Source organism: Gymnoscopelus microlampas, assembly GCF_963454915.1.
Source record: "Gymnoscopelus microlampas genome assembly, chromosome: 15".
NCBI lineage: Eukaryota > Metazoa > Chordata > Actinopteri > Myctophiformes > Myctophidae > Gymnoscopelus > Gymnoscopelus microlampas.
Window position 1 is genome coordinate 10,268,378 of NC_139952.1, and position 16,896 is coordinate 10,285,273.

Sequence of the window (16,896 nt, forward strand, 5' to 3'; positions counted from 1 at the left end):
ACAGAGCACTTTCCGACATACAGTCAATGCATCACCGAGGATTATTTCCATTGGGGTCCTCAACAAAAAAGCACTAAACAAGATGACGAAAGACATCACAACAACAATACATAAATATACATAACAAATATCAATACACTACATAACATCAGTAGCTTTAAAAAAAAAGTATAATCAATGTTTTTTTTAAATGTTTTACCCTGTAGGTGCAGTATACAATGCATAATATACAATAAAGTTCACAGTTTATCATATAAAGTGCTATAACAAACATACTATTAAAGCGCATAAAAGGCAAACATTTAGCCATTTGAAACCATTTAGGTGACTAGCAGCAGAAGGGCAAGGGGAATGTATGTAAAGTGACCAAGAGAGAAACAATAACAATAACAATTGTAAAAATACTTCATTATGCAGCCATTTTTTAAGAGCTGTTTTAAAAGTGCTTAGAGAGCCACTTGTTTTTATTTCCTTAGGCAAATCATGCCATTGCACTGTTGCACTGTACCTGAGTCTATTCTTACCCATGAGGTTGTTAAATTGACAATGGAACAAAGTCTGTTTCACTGCCCTGGGTGGAGTACCTGTGAGTCTCACCCACCGTTTGAAAGTAGTCAAACAAATAACAGGCAGTCCCGTGAGGCACCCTCCGAGCGAGGCTAGCGGGTGTCCGTGCTGAGCGGCGCGATGTCCGCTTCTGATGACTCAGTGGTGTTCAATTTTCATACCGATAGGCTTGGAATAGTACATAATTTCATCCTTGTCAACATGCTAAACAACGTCAATGCACAACATGTCTAATGCTTGGTCAATTGTTGGCCAACTCTTCAACTTAATATGAATGAGAATGCCTTGTTTTTAGATGCCTGTCATTAGGATACATGTTAATGTCACATGTACCGGGTTTCTCAGAGTTGACATCAGGCCCTTTGGATTTATTATCCTGATTTTCTGCTCCATTTCCAGATGGATTGTCCCAACTTCATTCGAGTGCTGCAGTTCGTTAACTCGACGCACCTGTACGCCTGTGGAACCTTCGCCTTCAGCCCGCGCTGCACCTACATCGTAAGACATCGTGTTCCTTATTGAAATATGGACTTTATTTACAACGGTGGTACTTCCTGTGAACGTCTATTTCCTAACTTGAGACTCATGCTAAGGATGCTTCTAGCTCTGTTAGGTGTGATGTGCATTTTCGTGCTGCCGGGTGTTGAAGGAATTTTATCCTCTGGGTGATTGACTCAGTAAATACAGTGGTCAGTTGTCAAGTGTCGTTTATGACTGTAATAGAAGAGCTGGTAGTATTTTGTCCATTTCAGAGATGTTTAGTGAATAATTGAATGCATCATGACAGTGTTAACCTATTAAGACCTGAAGCTGATTCTACACGAGTCTCCTAAATCCCAACAGTATTCTGAAAAACGTATGTTTCTATATCAGTGGTGCTCAAACTTTTTCATGTCAATGACCCCCAAAATGATATATTATTTGGATATATTTGGCCGCCGACCCCCATCTCAAAACAGTTTGTTCAAGGGACCCCCAGAAGCAAAGAATAGAGTTAAAAATGTTATATACAATATATATTCAAAGATTTGCACACATTTTCCCAATTTTTGAATAGCCAAAGTGTAAAATAATGCTTTTTAGCTCAAATCAAAAAGTGACATAGATCCGTTCCAGGTCTCAATGGGTTAATCATGCATCTTTGATCCTCATCATTTGTTATTCGTCTGTCATGAATCCTCAGACCACAGAGATGCTGTCAATGACGAGCCTTAAGCCAGAGGAAGGAAGAGGTCGCTGTCCGTATGATCCCTACCAACGCAACACTGCCATCACTGTGGGTAAGACATGTTCCATATGACAGGCATGTGAACGTGTCGCTTTTCGTCGCAAATCGCCGTTTTGAATACAATACAGGTAATGTGCGTGATTTGTGTAGCTCTGAGGAGAAATTGTTATGGGGGGGCAGTTCCGATGAGAGCCTGCCTATTCATAGCAGTTTCAATTCCCAGACAATGAGCCGCTATATGGATCGACACGTGCGCTGATAATAGCCGATATATAAACTCACAAACTCGCGCATTTAGCAGACACGCTTATCCAGAGTGACTTACAATAAACAACTTAGTTAATCACAAGCATGGAGAGAACAGTGCAGTGCCTCAAGCAACTAGGATACCAGGCCAACCATGAACCTAGCATTCTTTCTAATTACCATGCTATCTAAATCACGTTCTGTACATTTGTGGTCGAGAAAACCAGACTAAGCATGCATGACGTGTTGTGAGAAACGCCCAGAGAAATGCCCAGTAACATGGTGAAGTGGTTAGTTCGATTTTGCCGGCACGTTAGCCACAAAACAACAACAACAACAACAGAAGTTGTATGCTTTAAAATGGTAAAATGTCATGGTGAAAACAAATGCCACTGTTTCCCAAACACTGGGTCAAGATCCATTTGTGGGTCACGACCAATTTTTATGGGTTGTGAGTAAATATCCCTTTTTTTCCGTTTCCTACAAAAAAAAAAGTTTAACATTTTCAGAAGAATTCTAGCCTGACACTCAGCCTGAATTTTCATTTCGTTTCACTCCATTATTCAGTCTGAAAGCCCTCTCAATGCAGCCGATTGCTGAGATGGGGGCGTGGCCAAAGTTTTTTTTTTCAAAGACTCTTTGGCGATTGGTTCATACTGGATTATCCCGATCCCGATTCGTCGTACAGATTTTCAACCGAGGCTGAGACCTCCTATGAGAGCGTCACCAGACCAGAATCGCCTGAACATATTTTTTTAATGGGCGTGGCTAGCGATTCACGGGCTGGAGCCAGGCTAGAAGAATTCTACATTTTTCATAAATTAAAAACAAATTCAAACATTTTTTCAAAAGAATTTAATAAAAAAAAAAAAAATCAAAGAAATTCCATGAATTAGAAAAAAGGAAGTAGTGAATTTGAAAATAGCAGATCTACAAGCTCACAATGTGACGTGTTGTGAGCTTGTACATCTGCTATTTTCACAAGTTTTGGTCCCGGGGAGACATAATTTCAGTGGTGTAGATGGCGACAGTGGAAAGTGATGTTACATACTGGAACAGTGGTAGACTACAGTGTTGATGTGTGTTTTCAGATGGAGAGTTATATACTGGAACCGTAGCAGACTACAGTGTTGATGTGTGTTTTCAGATGGAGAGGAGTTATATACTGGAACCGTAGCAGACTACAGTGTTGATGTGTGTTTTCAGATGGAGAGTTATATACTGGAACCGTAGCAGACTACAGAGGGAACCGGCCGGTGATCTCCAGACACCTCAGCGTGGGCAGCCATGTTGACCTCAAGCTGGACGATACGTTGGGCTGGCTGGAGGGTGAGTCTGCTGTCTCATGACAGATGCATCACATTATTTTATTCACACTTACCAAGAAAAACAAAGACGCTAACTCCAAAATGTTCATTCTTCAGGAAATGAAAAAAACTAAACAAAAATGGAGTTAGGAAGTTTTGTTCATCATTGATAAGAACAGCTGAATGGACCTCCAAGCTCACAATGAGGTTGTAGGTCAAAAGGAGTTAGCTGGAGTTAGATGCTTTAGCAGAAAGTTTGAGGATCCAATGGAGCTGTTTTTGTCAGAAGCACTTTTTAATATTTTTCATTGGTTCAATATTTTTTTTACCAACACACAGACATAAAGGGTGTTCAATAGCACTGCTTTATGGGGGGAAAAATGCAAAAGCGTAAAAATGGAGTTAGCTGGTTCCTGCCGGACAGCAACGATATACTTTGTTGACCCCAAGGGTTTGTACTAGACCCACTCCTTTTTCCCCTCTTCACCAAATCCCTTAATCGAAAGTAGCCGATCTACAAGCTCACAGCACGTTGCAACTTGACACGTTTTGAGTTTGTATAGATTGGCTAGTTTGGTGGATGTTGGCCTATTATGGCATGCCCAGAATAGGGACACTAGTGTTCATATCAGTGCCCAGTGCCCACCCATATTGTTGGTCTTGGGGAAGGTGTAGACAACCACGTGTGGGATGGTTACTACTTCTCTGCTTTAAAATCACTCCCTCCACAACCCACAAACACAGCTGGGTTAGACTGGGTGGAAAGAATGTGGTGTTTTTGTCATTTTAACCTTGATGGATGTTTAATATTGTGCCAACATAACGTGAAACTCTGCTTAACTTGTAGATCCAACTTTCATCAGCTCCAGTTCCATCCCCAGCGAGGAGAAAGTGTATTTCTTCTTCAGTGAAGTGGGCCGAGAGTACGACTTCATCGATAAATTCACAGTTTCTCGCATTGCCCAGATCTGCACGGTATGACTGACAGCACCATTTTCCTGTTTACAATTGGCATATTTAAACCTTGTATCCCCATATTTCAACTTTTGTTTTTCCGTAAATTAATGCCCTGCTTGGTCGTACAAGAGTGATGCGCAAAAGTAGCGAAAAAGCAGATCTACAAGCTCACAACGCGTCACAATCTTCTTTTTTCATTTATTTTTCTATTGAAGTATGTCTGTGGGATTTACTATATTGGATCCAATGGAACAGAGGTTATTTTTAAAATGTTCTGAAAAGTAACACTTTGGGACAAGGTTTCTGCTCAACAGCGCCGATATATTATTAGAAGCAATTTTTATTAGTTTATGTTCTATTTTATACCTCGTTTTAACTCTTCTTATCGAGTGTTTCCTTCTTTTCCTATGCTTTCATTTGGTCATTAATGAATTGCTTTGTGTAAACTTGGCTATGTATGTATAAATAAAGTTTTTAAGTGTGTGTTATTGTAGTTTTTGTTTGTGTAAGTGTGTGTTTTGTCCTCCTGGATGTCAGAGTGACGTGGGGGGCCAGCGGACCCTGCAGAGACGATGGACCACGTTCGCTAAAGCTCAGCTGCTCTGTCAGTCTGACAACGAGCTGCCCTACAATGTCATCGAAGATGTTGTCACCCTACTGCCACCAGAGGGAGCCCCCGTGCACGACACAATGTTTTATGGCATCTTCCGTTCTCAGTGGTGAGTAAACAGATCTAAAATATATATTTTTTTTTATTTAATTTTTATTTTTTTGGTTTAAAGCTGCACTATGTAAGTTTCCTATTCTACCCCGGATTTGAACCCGGTTTCCTCAAAATTAGTTTGAGATCCTGTGTCTAGGTGAGACATGACCTTTGACACCATCTAAATATCCCAATAGAAGAGCAGGGAGACAAAATACAACCACCCCAATTGTATAAGTTATATTGTATTAACATATCTCTACAATACAGATTCGACAAAATTACATTTTATTAATTAAAAAGGTTAGATAGTGCCGCTTTAATTATTAATTAATGAATTAATAATTCATTATAGCATGATTTGATTTATAATAATAATAATAATTATGAATATTATTATTACACTTATTATTATTATTATTATTATTATTTTGTTTATTGTCCCCTTGGGGAAATAATAATGCTTAATTTTTAGTCATGCTTATACAAATGATTGATAGTTTTCAGATTACATCATTTCTGTCTGGGTTGTTAACAGCATGGCATGATGTGTCCTTTACTCCATTGATCCACCATGTGTCTCTGTTTGTCCCCTGTTAAGGTCAGTGAACTCTGGCCGGTCTGCAGTGTGTGCGTTCAGCCTCAGTGACATCAAAGCGGTTTTCTCTGGCAACTACAAGGTCTTGAATCGGGACACGTTGCGATGGAGCTCACGAGTGCAAGAGAAAATCGCAAATCCAGGAGAGGTAAACGTCATCTCTACCAATCGATAACAACGCGTAAAGAATAATTAGACCAAAGACTATTTACCTTGAATGATGCAGTACTGGGTCTTCCACATGTTCTGTGGTTACAAGGTATGGTTTACAGGTTAAAACAAGAAGTGCACCATCTATAAGGGCTACCATTATCTGGAAACCTCCTCCCCCCCGACACGGTCACAACTTAAGTGGCTCTTTTCACAGAACTGTCATTGCTATATTCAAGGCAAGGAAACCATTTTATACACATAAGCTGAATTCCAATCCCCCAAAATCAGTCACTCGCTCACTCTCCTCGCGTCCTCCACTCGCTTCTAAGCCCCACCCCTGTGAGGAGGAGAGGATTAAATGTGAGGACGGAGTGGTCGACCCGTTGACCTCACAGGATCGGAATGCACTCTAGCGTCATTTCAAAGCGACGGCAAATTCTGCGATCACTTATGACGTCTCATACAGCTGGATCACTGAATCAATATAGCATCCATGATCCATCCATCTGCAGGCTGGCAGACGGCTGTTACTTATTCCATTGAAACAAAGAAAAGGAACGGATGGTTTTCTGCTGAGGAAACAGCAATGAAAGCAACCAATTCCAGAATAATCTGTCTAAAAATCTCCACATTCCACTCGGGGGACAGGGTTTGCCAACCGGTCCCGTACGTTGCCAAATCACGCATCACTGAAACCAGAGGCGTGGATGAAAATACATGCATAGAATAATATGCAGGTGTACAGAACAGAAGAATAGATAATTCCTCAATGTGGATGGCCACATCGTTATCTTTATAGTTAATGTTGTGCAAAGCCATGTATTCCTGAAATAGGAATGAAGCGCCAGGATGCGCAAATTTACATTTATGAATGGAATTACCGTCCCTCTTTTTGCTCGTACAGTCCCCAGAACCCCACCCCCCCCAGCAGTCCTGAGCGGCACTGCATGCTGCTTTGCCATTGTATATAACAGAGTAATATGTTTGACTCTGAATTACATCATATTCAGTCCACATAAATAAATACAATACATTATTTAAAACATAATCTTCGTCATAGTCATTTATAGTAGTCCATGCATTCACTATAGTAGTCCGGTGTTTTCGGCATGGTTTCGGGTTTCAAGCAGTGTGTGTGTGGCCACATGTGGAGGAGGACCATGTATAAGTCACAGGAGAAGGGGGAAAAAAAAAACGTGTACACGTGATGCGGAAGTCTGCCGCGAGGAGATGTGGAGAGTGGCCGAGCGTACACATGATGTACACTCGCTGCATGTGGACTCGGAGAGCTGACTCGGCTCCTCCACCCGACTCCTCTTGCCTCCTCCAAGTAGCAAATGAACAATTGGGCCCAAACTATTTCCGGGTCAAGCTGGAGTGACCGAGTGGCCGAGATTTTTGGTATTGGAATTTGGCTTATAATGTTTATGTCTAGGCTGGTTTCTAAATGTAAGGTGTTCAGTAATGAGCCTGCAGATGGCGGCATAGCTTAATAGAACAGATGGTGTCAGGGGTTCATAATAACAGAAAGTCATTAAAGAGTTATTAGTCCTTAAACTGCTGAATGGTTTAGATGTGTCCCGTTCATAACATAAATACAAATATAATGTTGCTGTGTTTTTTATGTACTGAATATTACGTTTTTCCAAACTTACATGAAGATTGATAAGGTATTATCTTTGTTGCAGAGTAAGAAACAAATATTACTTAATTGGAAACATTATTATTATTATTATTTAAAAACAAAAGACACACACACACACACACACACACACACACACACACACACACACACACACACACACACACACACACACACACAAAAAAAAGGGGGGAAAAGTGATTTAAGATTTAAGTGATTTTGCTTTGGTGTATTCTAATCATTGCTCTCTTTCTACCCAGTGCGGCCTCCACAACGCCTCAGACAACACCCTTCGCTTTGTCAAAGAGAACTTCCTGGCTGATGAAAGCGTGTGGCCAGTGGGACGCAGTCTGACCATGGTGTCACCTGACCAGTCCTACAGCCACCTGGCTGCACAGTGGGTCCAGGCCGCCAACGGGAGGGACTACACTGTTCTGTTTCTGCTCACAGGTAGAGAGGGACTATACCCTTCTGTTTCTGCTCACAGGTAGAGAGGGACTATACCACTCTGTTTCTGCTCACAGGTAGAGAGGGACTATACCACTCTGTTTCTGCTCACAGGTAGAGAGGGACTATACCATTCTGTTTCTGCTCACAGGTAGAGAGGGACTATACCACTCTGTTTCTGCTCACAGGTAGAGAGGGACTATACCATTCTGTTTCTGCTCACAGGTAGAGAGGGACTATACCACTCTGTTTCTGCTCACAGGTAGAGAGGGACTATACCATTCTGTTTCTGCTCACAGGTAGAGAGGGACTATACCATTCTGTTTCTTCTCACATATAGACAGAGACTATAGCCAAATTCCACGCTCGCTCACTTGTCTCGATTAGTCCCACCTCCGAGCGAGGACGAGAGGATTATATGCGAGTACGGGTGAATCGAGCAAATTGGACTGACAGCCACATGGTATACTCCCAATACTCACATTCCTGCTACTTGCGCACTCGCCCCTCCTGCATGTCATGTTGTATAGTAGACGCTGTATTTCTCATTTATGAGGTGTTTGACTTGCATTCTACACGGTCCATCCAATAACAAAACAGATAGGCAGTCAGCATTTCCGGTGAGTGAGCGAGCGAACGGGGACTGCCCATAAGTCCGACATCCCATTACTCCGACTACGTGGCTTCCGTGTGCGGTTACGGTTAGGGTTAGGTATAGGGTTAGTAACCGTCGGAACAATGCGCCGTCGGAACAATGACAACACCGAGCACCGGGCACCGAGCGAAAGAGAAGAGGCAGGAGTCTACACTGGTTGTACACTCATTGAAAGCCGCTGCAAGCACCTTGGTGAGCTCACTCTCTCCCCAGTCTCATCTCCTCCAAAAGCAAATTCCATTTTTGGACACGGACGATTTTCGGGGTTAAAGCTGGAGGACCGAGTGTGGAATTTAGCTTTTACCATTCCGTTTCTGCTCACAGATAGAGGAACTATACCAGTTATTCTCAATCTTTTGCATTTCAAGTACCCCCAGTTTGATATGCATTAAGCCACGGACCCCCATTTGATACCATCCTCAGGGTTATTTATCTCTGAGAGTGTATGGTTACATTTATACACTCTCTGAGTTACAGACCCGTAAGGGTCTATTTGGTTACATTTATACACTATCACAGTTACAGAGCTATAAGACCAATGATGTTGGTTTATATCCAATATTGACAGTAGGTTTGGGAAAGCCAGTATTCACATGGATGTCTCTGCTCAAAACTTAATTTGTTCTTTCTTTTCCACAAAGCGGCTCATTTAGATTTCTTGTTTTCCTTTTAGAATCTGGTTTCCTCCACAAAGCGGTTCTGCTGGAGAAAGGACCCCACATCATTGAGGAGATCCAGGTCTTCAAACAACCTCAGTCTGTTAAGAACCTTCAACTCTCCATAGCCAAGGTATTCTCTTCTCTAGACAATCATCTATATTGCACCACCCCCCCCCCCCCCCCCCCCCCCTCCACACACACACACACACACACACACACACACACACACACACACACACACACACACACACACACACACACACACACACACACACACACACACACACACACACACACACACACACACACACACACACACCAAATGTCTTCTGCAAAAATAGTCTACGGTTGCCAGATGTTTTCACCAGCATAGGGATAATAGAGATCAAGTGTTTAAATGCACACATTACCATTGAATGCTGAATGTTAATTGGGGTCCTACCACCCACAGGGCATGGTATTTGTGGGCACATCAGAGGGCGTGGTGAGGGTCCCGGTGGCCAACTGTTCTTTCTACTGGAGCTGTGCCCAGTGTGTGCTGGCTCGAGACCCCTTCTGTGGCTGGGACCCTGACACTGACACCTGCGTGGAAGCAGCCACCTTCAAGCTCAATGTGTGAGTATCATATGCTGTCTTTTTATACTGGTGGATCCAGCAAACAGAATGACTACTAACTCACATTAACAGTAAGTTGATGTGTCTACTTGCCTGATTGATATGTAGAACGTAAGTGCTATTCTATTTGAATTATTTAAGCCCTAAAGGAAAACAAATAAATGCACTCAATAATTATGCATACAGATAACGTTTATTTTAAGCTCTTTGAACATGAATGCACAGAATTATAATGCTGTATTTTGTGCCAATGATTATTGCCCCCTTTTACCAGGGGATTCATGTCAATGCTTCTATAATACAGGCAGATTTAAAGTATTAATATATAGCACAGTGTAAAGAGAGGGGGTTTGTATTGTACAAAAAAAAGTACAAAGACATTTGTGTAGCTGTACCTTATCAATGCCTTTCTCTGACTTTATTTTATTTAATTATTTAATTTGGTATCTTTATAACTTTTAACAATTTCTTCCTCGTTATTTCCGTTTTTTTTATGTTTTCATGCAATATTTTTTACTCTGTACCACTTTAAGTTTGTTTCAAATGTAAAGGGCATTTATTACAACTAAAATGTATTATTAATGTAACCCTTCACCAGAGGCCAGGATGTGGACAACGCCAACATTGAAGAGGTGTGCAACGGTGTTGCTCTCAGCCCCAGGGCCAGGCATGGACCACACAAGCTGCCCACAGGTGACCATCAACCTGCACCACACCAGCACTGTTACAGTCTATGAATTTGTGAACAATTATGTCCATCATATTGTGTACTGTACACATTGTATGTGTATCAGTCCGCATTAGTTTGGCTGATGACCAGTGTACAGGTTAAATGCTGTCAGGTAGAAATCCTTCTCCATATTTTAGACTTTATTTTCAATTTATTTCTGTTTTTTTCTCTTTTTTTTTCTCTCCATAAAGGAATGCCCTACTTTATACTGTACTTCTGTTTTTGCTATTTAGGAACATTTGGAGTTTTTTTTTTGCTATAATGACGTGCCAAAATAGGGAGGCTAGGTTGGAGGTGATTAAGTCTGTCTGTGGGTTTTTATGAAAATAATAACAAATGAAAAGCATCAAGAAGAACATGTGACTAAATAATAACTATATTGGAACCATAGAGTTAAAAATAATAGAGAGGGCACCGGAAATCCGCGCCCATCCACTTGCATGGACTTGCTCCCCCAGCGCATACTCCCTTTTCACCCCTTCTTCCGGGTTGGGAAATGTGACGGGCGGGGCCTATTTGGGTCCTATGTGACGCGTTTGCGTCACAGAGATGCGCAGTCCCACAAGCTCTTGCGCAAGCTCTCGAGTCGAGCCCATTGGTCAAAACCGCTTTCGCTCGTTCATGTGTCTGGCCATAATAAGTTCAGGGGGCTTGATTAGAACAAAGTTTTCACTCGACGGCCATTTTGGTATTACTTCTTACATAATTGCCAGAATTATTTCTGGCTATTTTAGTAAAAAAAAAGTGCTTAGGAAGCGAGATACAGCCTTTTTCAGTTATAAGTTAAACAAGGAGTGGATGGAGCTGTAAATCTTCAGATAATGATATCTTGGGTTCTGAAAATTGTTTTCCAAAAAAAAAAGAATATTTTTGGCACGTTGCACCATAGCGGTAAAACACGCGAAACACGTGAATGGCACTCAATGAGTTAAGAGTAGAATGGCCGCTCTGTGAATTTGGTCAATATCCCATGATGTGTGCAATGAGAGTCTAGTTGAAGTGGTCTCTGTCATGTCAGCCTCCTGTCCTGCAGGGGAACTGGTGTCCGTGTCCCTGAATGAAGTCGTGCGGCTGCAATGTCCCGAGGCCTCGCGCCTGGCCCGCCGCCACTGGCAGCGCCCCAACAGCCGCCTCTCCGCGGACGTCTACCTTCAGCTGGAGGACGGGAGCCTGCACTTCATCGCCACGCCGGTGACCATGGGCCACTACCTGTGCCTGTCCACTGAGAACGGCTACCAGCAGACCCTGGTCGTGTACCAGGTCAAGCAGAAGAGCAGCCCCCTGCCCCAAACCACAGCCGCCCCCACGCGCCCTCAAACCAAGCCCGTCCCTTCCACTCAGCCCGCGGCCGGCCCGGGACGAGGGCCCGGACCTCCCACCTTCGCGGGGGTCTGGCCTAAACGGTCGCAGACGTGGCCCAGAGAGTCGGACCCAACGGCGGCTTCTAAGAGGCCGCCCGTCACCACCAGGGGGACGGGCATAAACTTGACCAAGACGTGGCACGATCCGTCGGCCGCAAGGGAGGTGGAACTGCGTGGGGAACACAATCTTGTTTTTGGCCTCCGGGCGCCCAGGTACTTGCAGGAGCTGGTGGTGGTGTCCGTGCTTTTGGCGCTGTGCCTCAGCCTGCTGATCACGTTGGCTCTGTACAGTCTCAGGCAGCGATGCCGCAATCGGACGGTGCCCCAGGCGAACACTCCATCAAGGGATTCTGAACGGGGGAGCCTCGCTGAGCAGGAGGCTCTGCGCCAGGTATCTCACAGCAACAGCAAACACAAAGGTCCAGCTGTAAACAGTTGCCAGCCCAACGGGGCGATGCGCAATGGGACGCTCAAGGCCTCCAACGGGCATCTGCCCAACACACCCATCTGAACAGCGCACCTCTCCCTTTTCTAAATGCTGTTCAATATCCGTTTAACACTGCTGGAACTTACTGCTAGGACCAACACATTCTCACAACCAGGTCGTACTCAAGCGATGAGTTGGCCAACATCTGTTCAAGCATCAGATGTTTGGGGCCAGAGGCTTTTCTCACGCGCTGCATGTTGATGAGGAGGAAATTATTTACCCTTCCGAGCCTATTGGTATGCAACTCGAGCTAGAGTCTCGCTCGGGCGTGCGTCACAAGTCTGCTTCTGACTGCACGCCTTGTTTTAAATGTTTTTTACTGGCACGTCAACCCACTTACGAGCATTCCCTTGTCAGGCACGTGAAACGGGAATACCGGGAATGTCAAAAAGCAGCAAACATCTGACACGACCGTAGATTGTCCAACTCGTCACCATTGTACGACCTGTAAGTGAGAATGTGTAGCTAGGAGGCAAGTTAAAGCCACCATGCTTCAAACCAGTGATTCTGTGGACTCTTTTGACCTTGGCTGGTAATGTAAGGAGTAGAACTCTAAAACCCTACGTGTTTTTTACATTGAAACAGAAATGGACAAACTGCTTTGGACAAGATAAAAAGCCTTGGGGTTGACAATGTACGTATGTGTGTTGTTGTGCATCATAGTTTTATAATGGTGCGTGCGTGCGTGCGTGCGTGCGTGCGTGCGTGCGTGCGTGCGTGCGTGCGCGTTAAGTGTTGTACACCAATGTGAAGACTGACCAGGCTACACCCTTTGAGATTGACAAGGCATTGCTAGAACCTTTTATAAATTATTACATTAGCTATGTGTAAAGCATACTGTTTAAAGCATAATGTGTACTAAGTACAGAAATACTTTGGAAAATCTATCAACCTGTTCATTATCAAGTTTGTATTGCATTATTCATAGAGAATAAGGTAACACTTTATATTTTTGGGTACGCTACTTATCAAATCATGTATCAATCAACTCAACTTCAGATGTACTGAGTTGGGTTACCATTGCTGCTATTAGTTGTTTGAATGTGGAGGCTCGGAAGTTTTTGAAATGCCATGCATCAATTATGTTATGTATGCAGTAGGGGTGTGCCGATACACTAATTTCACAAAACGATACGATACGATATTTGGCTCACAACTTCGATACGATTTCGATACGATACGATACGCACTTTTTTTATTATGAAAATATATGGAGGAGAAAAAAAGAAAATGCAAACAAATAATTCTGTTTTTGCATTATTCAGACATGCAAACTTGTAGCTTTTCAGCTACAATAGCCATTTTGAATCCAAATAGTATGACACCTGACCCGAAAAAAAAACATGTTGTCACTCTTTTCACTTCGGGGCCGTTTGCATGCCTGATTATTATGATTGTAAAAAAAAAAAAAAAAAAAAAAAAAATTTTTTTTTTTTTTTCAAAAACGATGTTTTTTTTTTCCAAAACGATACATATCGTCGCGAAAACGTATCGCGATATATCGCGGGACGATATATCGGCACACCCCTAGTATGCAGTCATGCATTTGTTAATGCATTAATGAATAAGTCATGTACCCTTATTATAAATTATTACCAAAAAAGGTGGGGAGAAAGAAATCATACTGCTGATGAAAACGCTATGTCTGATGCAAAAAAACATAATGCAAATAAAGATAATTAGATGAATTAACAAGTGCATATTTAGGTTTTTAACAAAAGGATTGATTAACATGAGAGAAGAACGCTGGAGCAGCACAGACAATTTAAGCCTTTTATTGATGCAGTGCAAGTAAAGTATTGACTTGTTGACTCGTCAATACTTTACTTGCACTGCATCAATAAAAGGCTTAAATTGTCCATGCTGCTCCAGCGTTCTTCTCTTATGCATCTATTGTCCCTACCCTTGTGACGCAACGGACTGGCCGTTTAAGGCTGAGGCGCAACAGTAGAATCCCTTTGTTCTCGAGATTGATTAACATGTTTGTCTGTGGGTTTTTATTAAAAAAAAAGAACATGAAAAGCATTAAGAAGAACTTGTGACTAAATAATAACTATATTAGATCCATTGGAACACAGGTCATTTTTTCCCATTTCCTGGAAATTAACAGTTTTGGACATAGAAGGTTTCCACCTGACAGCAACGATATGATATGCACCTCTGCAGCATGCATGTTTAACAAAGTATTATGCAAAAGTGTGTGCTTCTGCTGTTTCACATGACGGCCAAATTGGTCTTACCCACCCCGATACGCAACATAAGAGTAAAATGGCCGCTGTGTGAATTTGGTCAATAACAACCCGTTCTCACACCCAAGGCATCACATTTTGCCACTCTCAGTAGCCCTGAAAGTTTTGACATGACAGGACACCCTGAAAGTCAAGTCTTGACTTGACGGGACGCCCTGAAAGTCAAGTTTTGACGTGACGGGACACCATAGCGACGTCGCATGTTGACAAAACTATGCCTAAACCTAACCCTAACCTCACAAAAATATACTGTACCTAACTCTAATCCTAATTACCCTAACCTCTCAAAGATCTGCCTAAACCTAACCGTAACCTTAATCCTAACCCTAACCTCACAAAAATGTGTGGAGAGATTAAAAAAAAGTCACACCCACGGTGGGATTTGATCATGGGATGTTACAGTTACTAGCTAAGCACTGCTACCAGGTTAACCACCGTGGCAGCTGGCAAAATCCGATTCAAGTAGTATTTGAAATAATTGAAATTATAGTGACGCATTAATGTGTGTAAATGACAGAGTGGCAATAACTGACGTCTATCTGTGAGAATGTGTTGCATGTGTGAAATGAGAGTCTAATTGAAGTGTTCTCTGTCATGTCAGCCGCCTGTCCTGCAGGGGAGCTGGTGTCCGTGTCCCTGAATGAAGTCGTGCGGCTGCAATGTCCCGAGGCCTCGCGCCTGGCCCGCCGCCACTGGCAGCGCCCCAACAGCCGCCTCTCCGCGGACGTCTACCTTCAGCTGGAGGACGGGAGCCTGCACTTCATCGCCACGCCGGTGACCGTGGGCCACTACCTGTGCCTGTCCACAGAGAACGGCTACCAGCAGACCCTGGTCGTGTACCAGGTCAAGCAGAAGAGCAGCCCAGTGCCCCAAACCACAGCCGCCCCCACGCGCCCTCACACCCAGCCCGTCCCTTCCACTCGGCCCGCGTCCGGCCCGGGACGAGGGCCCGGGCCTCCCACCTTCGCGGGGGTCTGGCCTAAGCGGACGCAGACGTGGCCCAGAGAGTCGGACCCTACGGCGGCTTCTAAGAGGCCGGCCGTCACCACCAGAGGGACGGGCAGAAACTTGACCAAGACGTGGCACGATCCGTCGGCCGCAAGGGAGGTGAGACTGCGTGGGGAAAACGATCTCCTGCAGGAGCTGGTGGTGGTGTCCGTGCTGTTGGCGCTGTGCCTCAGCCTGCTGATCACGTTGGCTCTGTACAGTCTCAGGCAGCGATGCCGCAGTCGGACGGCGCCCCAGGCGAACGCTCCGTCCACGGATTCTGAACGGGAGAGCATCGCAGAGCAGGAGGCTCTCCGCGGGGGCCAGTTAGCTCATAGCAACAGCAAACACAAAGGTCCAGCTGTAAACAGTGGCCAGCCCAACGGGGCGATGCGCAATGGGACGCTCAAGACCTCCAACGGGCATCTGCCCAACACACCTATCTGAACAGCGCACCTCTCCCTCTTCTAAATGCTGTTTAATATCTGTTTAACACGGGTGGGACTTACTGCTAGGACCAACGCATTCTCACGACCAGGTCGCACTAAAGTGACGAGCTGGTCAACATCTGTCCAAGCATCAGACTTTTGGCGCGAGAGGCTTTTCTTGCGCGCTGCATGTTGATGAGGAGGAAATTATTTACCCTTCCGGCCTGCAACTCGAACAGAGCTGAGTCCGCAGAAGCGGACATCAGACTGCTCAGCGCGGGCACTCGCTCAGCTAGAGTCTCTCTCAGCTGGATTCTTGCTCGGGCGTGCGTCACGTGGCTCACGCCTCGCGTCTGCTTCTGACTGCACGCCTGCCTTGTTTTTAAATGTTTTTTACTGGCACATCAACCTGCTTCAATCCGAGCATTTCCTCGTCAGGCACGTGACACGGGAATACCGGGAATGTCAAAAAGCATCAAACATCTGACACTCGTCACCTTTTTACAACCTGGAAGTGAGAATGTGTAGCTAGGAGGCAAGTTAAAGCCACTATGCTTCAAACCAGTGACTCTGTGGACTGTTGTGACCCTGGCTGGTAATGTAAGGAGTACAACTCTAAAACCCTAAGTTTTTTTTTACATTGAAACAGAAATGGATAAACTGTTTTGGACAAGATAAAAAGCCTTGGGGTTGACAATGGTTGCGTGTGTGTGTGTGTGTGTGTACGTGAGTGAATGGGTGTGTGTTGTACATCAATGTGAAGACAAGGTTCCACTGACCAGACTAGAACCTTTGAGATTGATAAGGCATTGGTAGAACCTTTTTATAAATTATTACATTAGCTATGTGTAAAGCATACTGTTTAAAGCATAATGTG

The 16,896-nt window shown here is 43.9% G+C and overlaps 1 protein-coding gene across 2 annotated transcripts in view; it reads left to right on the forward strand.

The window, feature by feature from the left end:
* sema4ab (sema domain, immunoglobulin domain (Ig), transmembrane domain (TM) and short cytoplasmic domain, (semaphorin) 4Ab) overlaps nucleotides 1-16,737 on the forward strand; it is a 33,925-nt gene extending 17,188 nt beyond the window's left edge. The window contains exons 5-15 of one of the 2 annotated variants that reach the window (XM_084079942.1): nucleotides 967-1,065; nucleotides 1,751-1,847; nucleotides 3,248-3,370; nucleotides 4,196-4,323; nucleotides 4,843-5,024; nucleotides 5,610-5,754; nucleotides 7,662-7,851; nucleotides 9,177-9,292; nucleotides 9,614-9,777; nucleotides 10,376-10,470; nucleotides 15,206-16,737. In XM_084079942.1, the coding sequence (XP_083936068.1) occupies nucleotides 967-1,065; nucleotides 1,751-1,847; nucleotides 3,248-3,370; nucleotides 4,196-4,323; nucleotides 4,843-5,024; nucleotides 5,610-5,754; nucleotides 7,662-7,851; nucleotides 9,177-9,292; nucleotides 9,614-9,777; nucleotides 10,376-10,470; nucleotides 15,206-16,038 (2,172 nt within the window). In that variant the 3' untranslated portion in view covers nucleotides 16,039-16,737. Of the gene's footprint in view, nucleotides 1-966; nucleotides 1,066-1,750; nucleotides 1,848-3,247; nucleotides 3,371-4,195; nucleotides 4,324-4,842; nucleotides 5,025-5,609; nucleotides 5,755-7,661; nucleotides 7,852-9,176; nucleotides 9,293-9,613; nucleotides 9,778-10,375; nucleotides 10,471-11,525; nucleotides 12,462-15,205 lie in introns of those variants that run through there. The other variant, XM_084079941.1, reaches the window with a different exon arrangement.
* The last annotated feature ends 159 nt before the right edge of the window (nucleotides 16,738-16,896 follow it).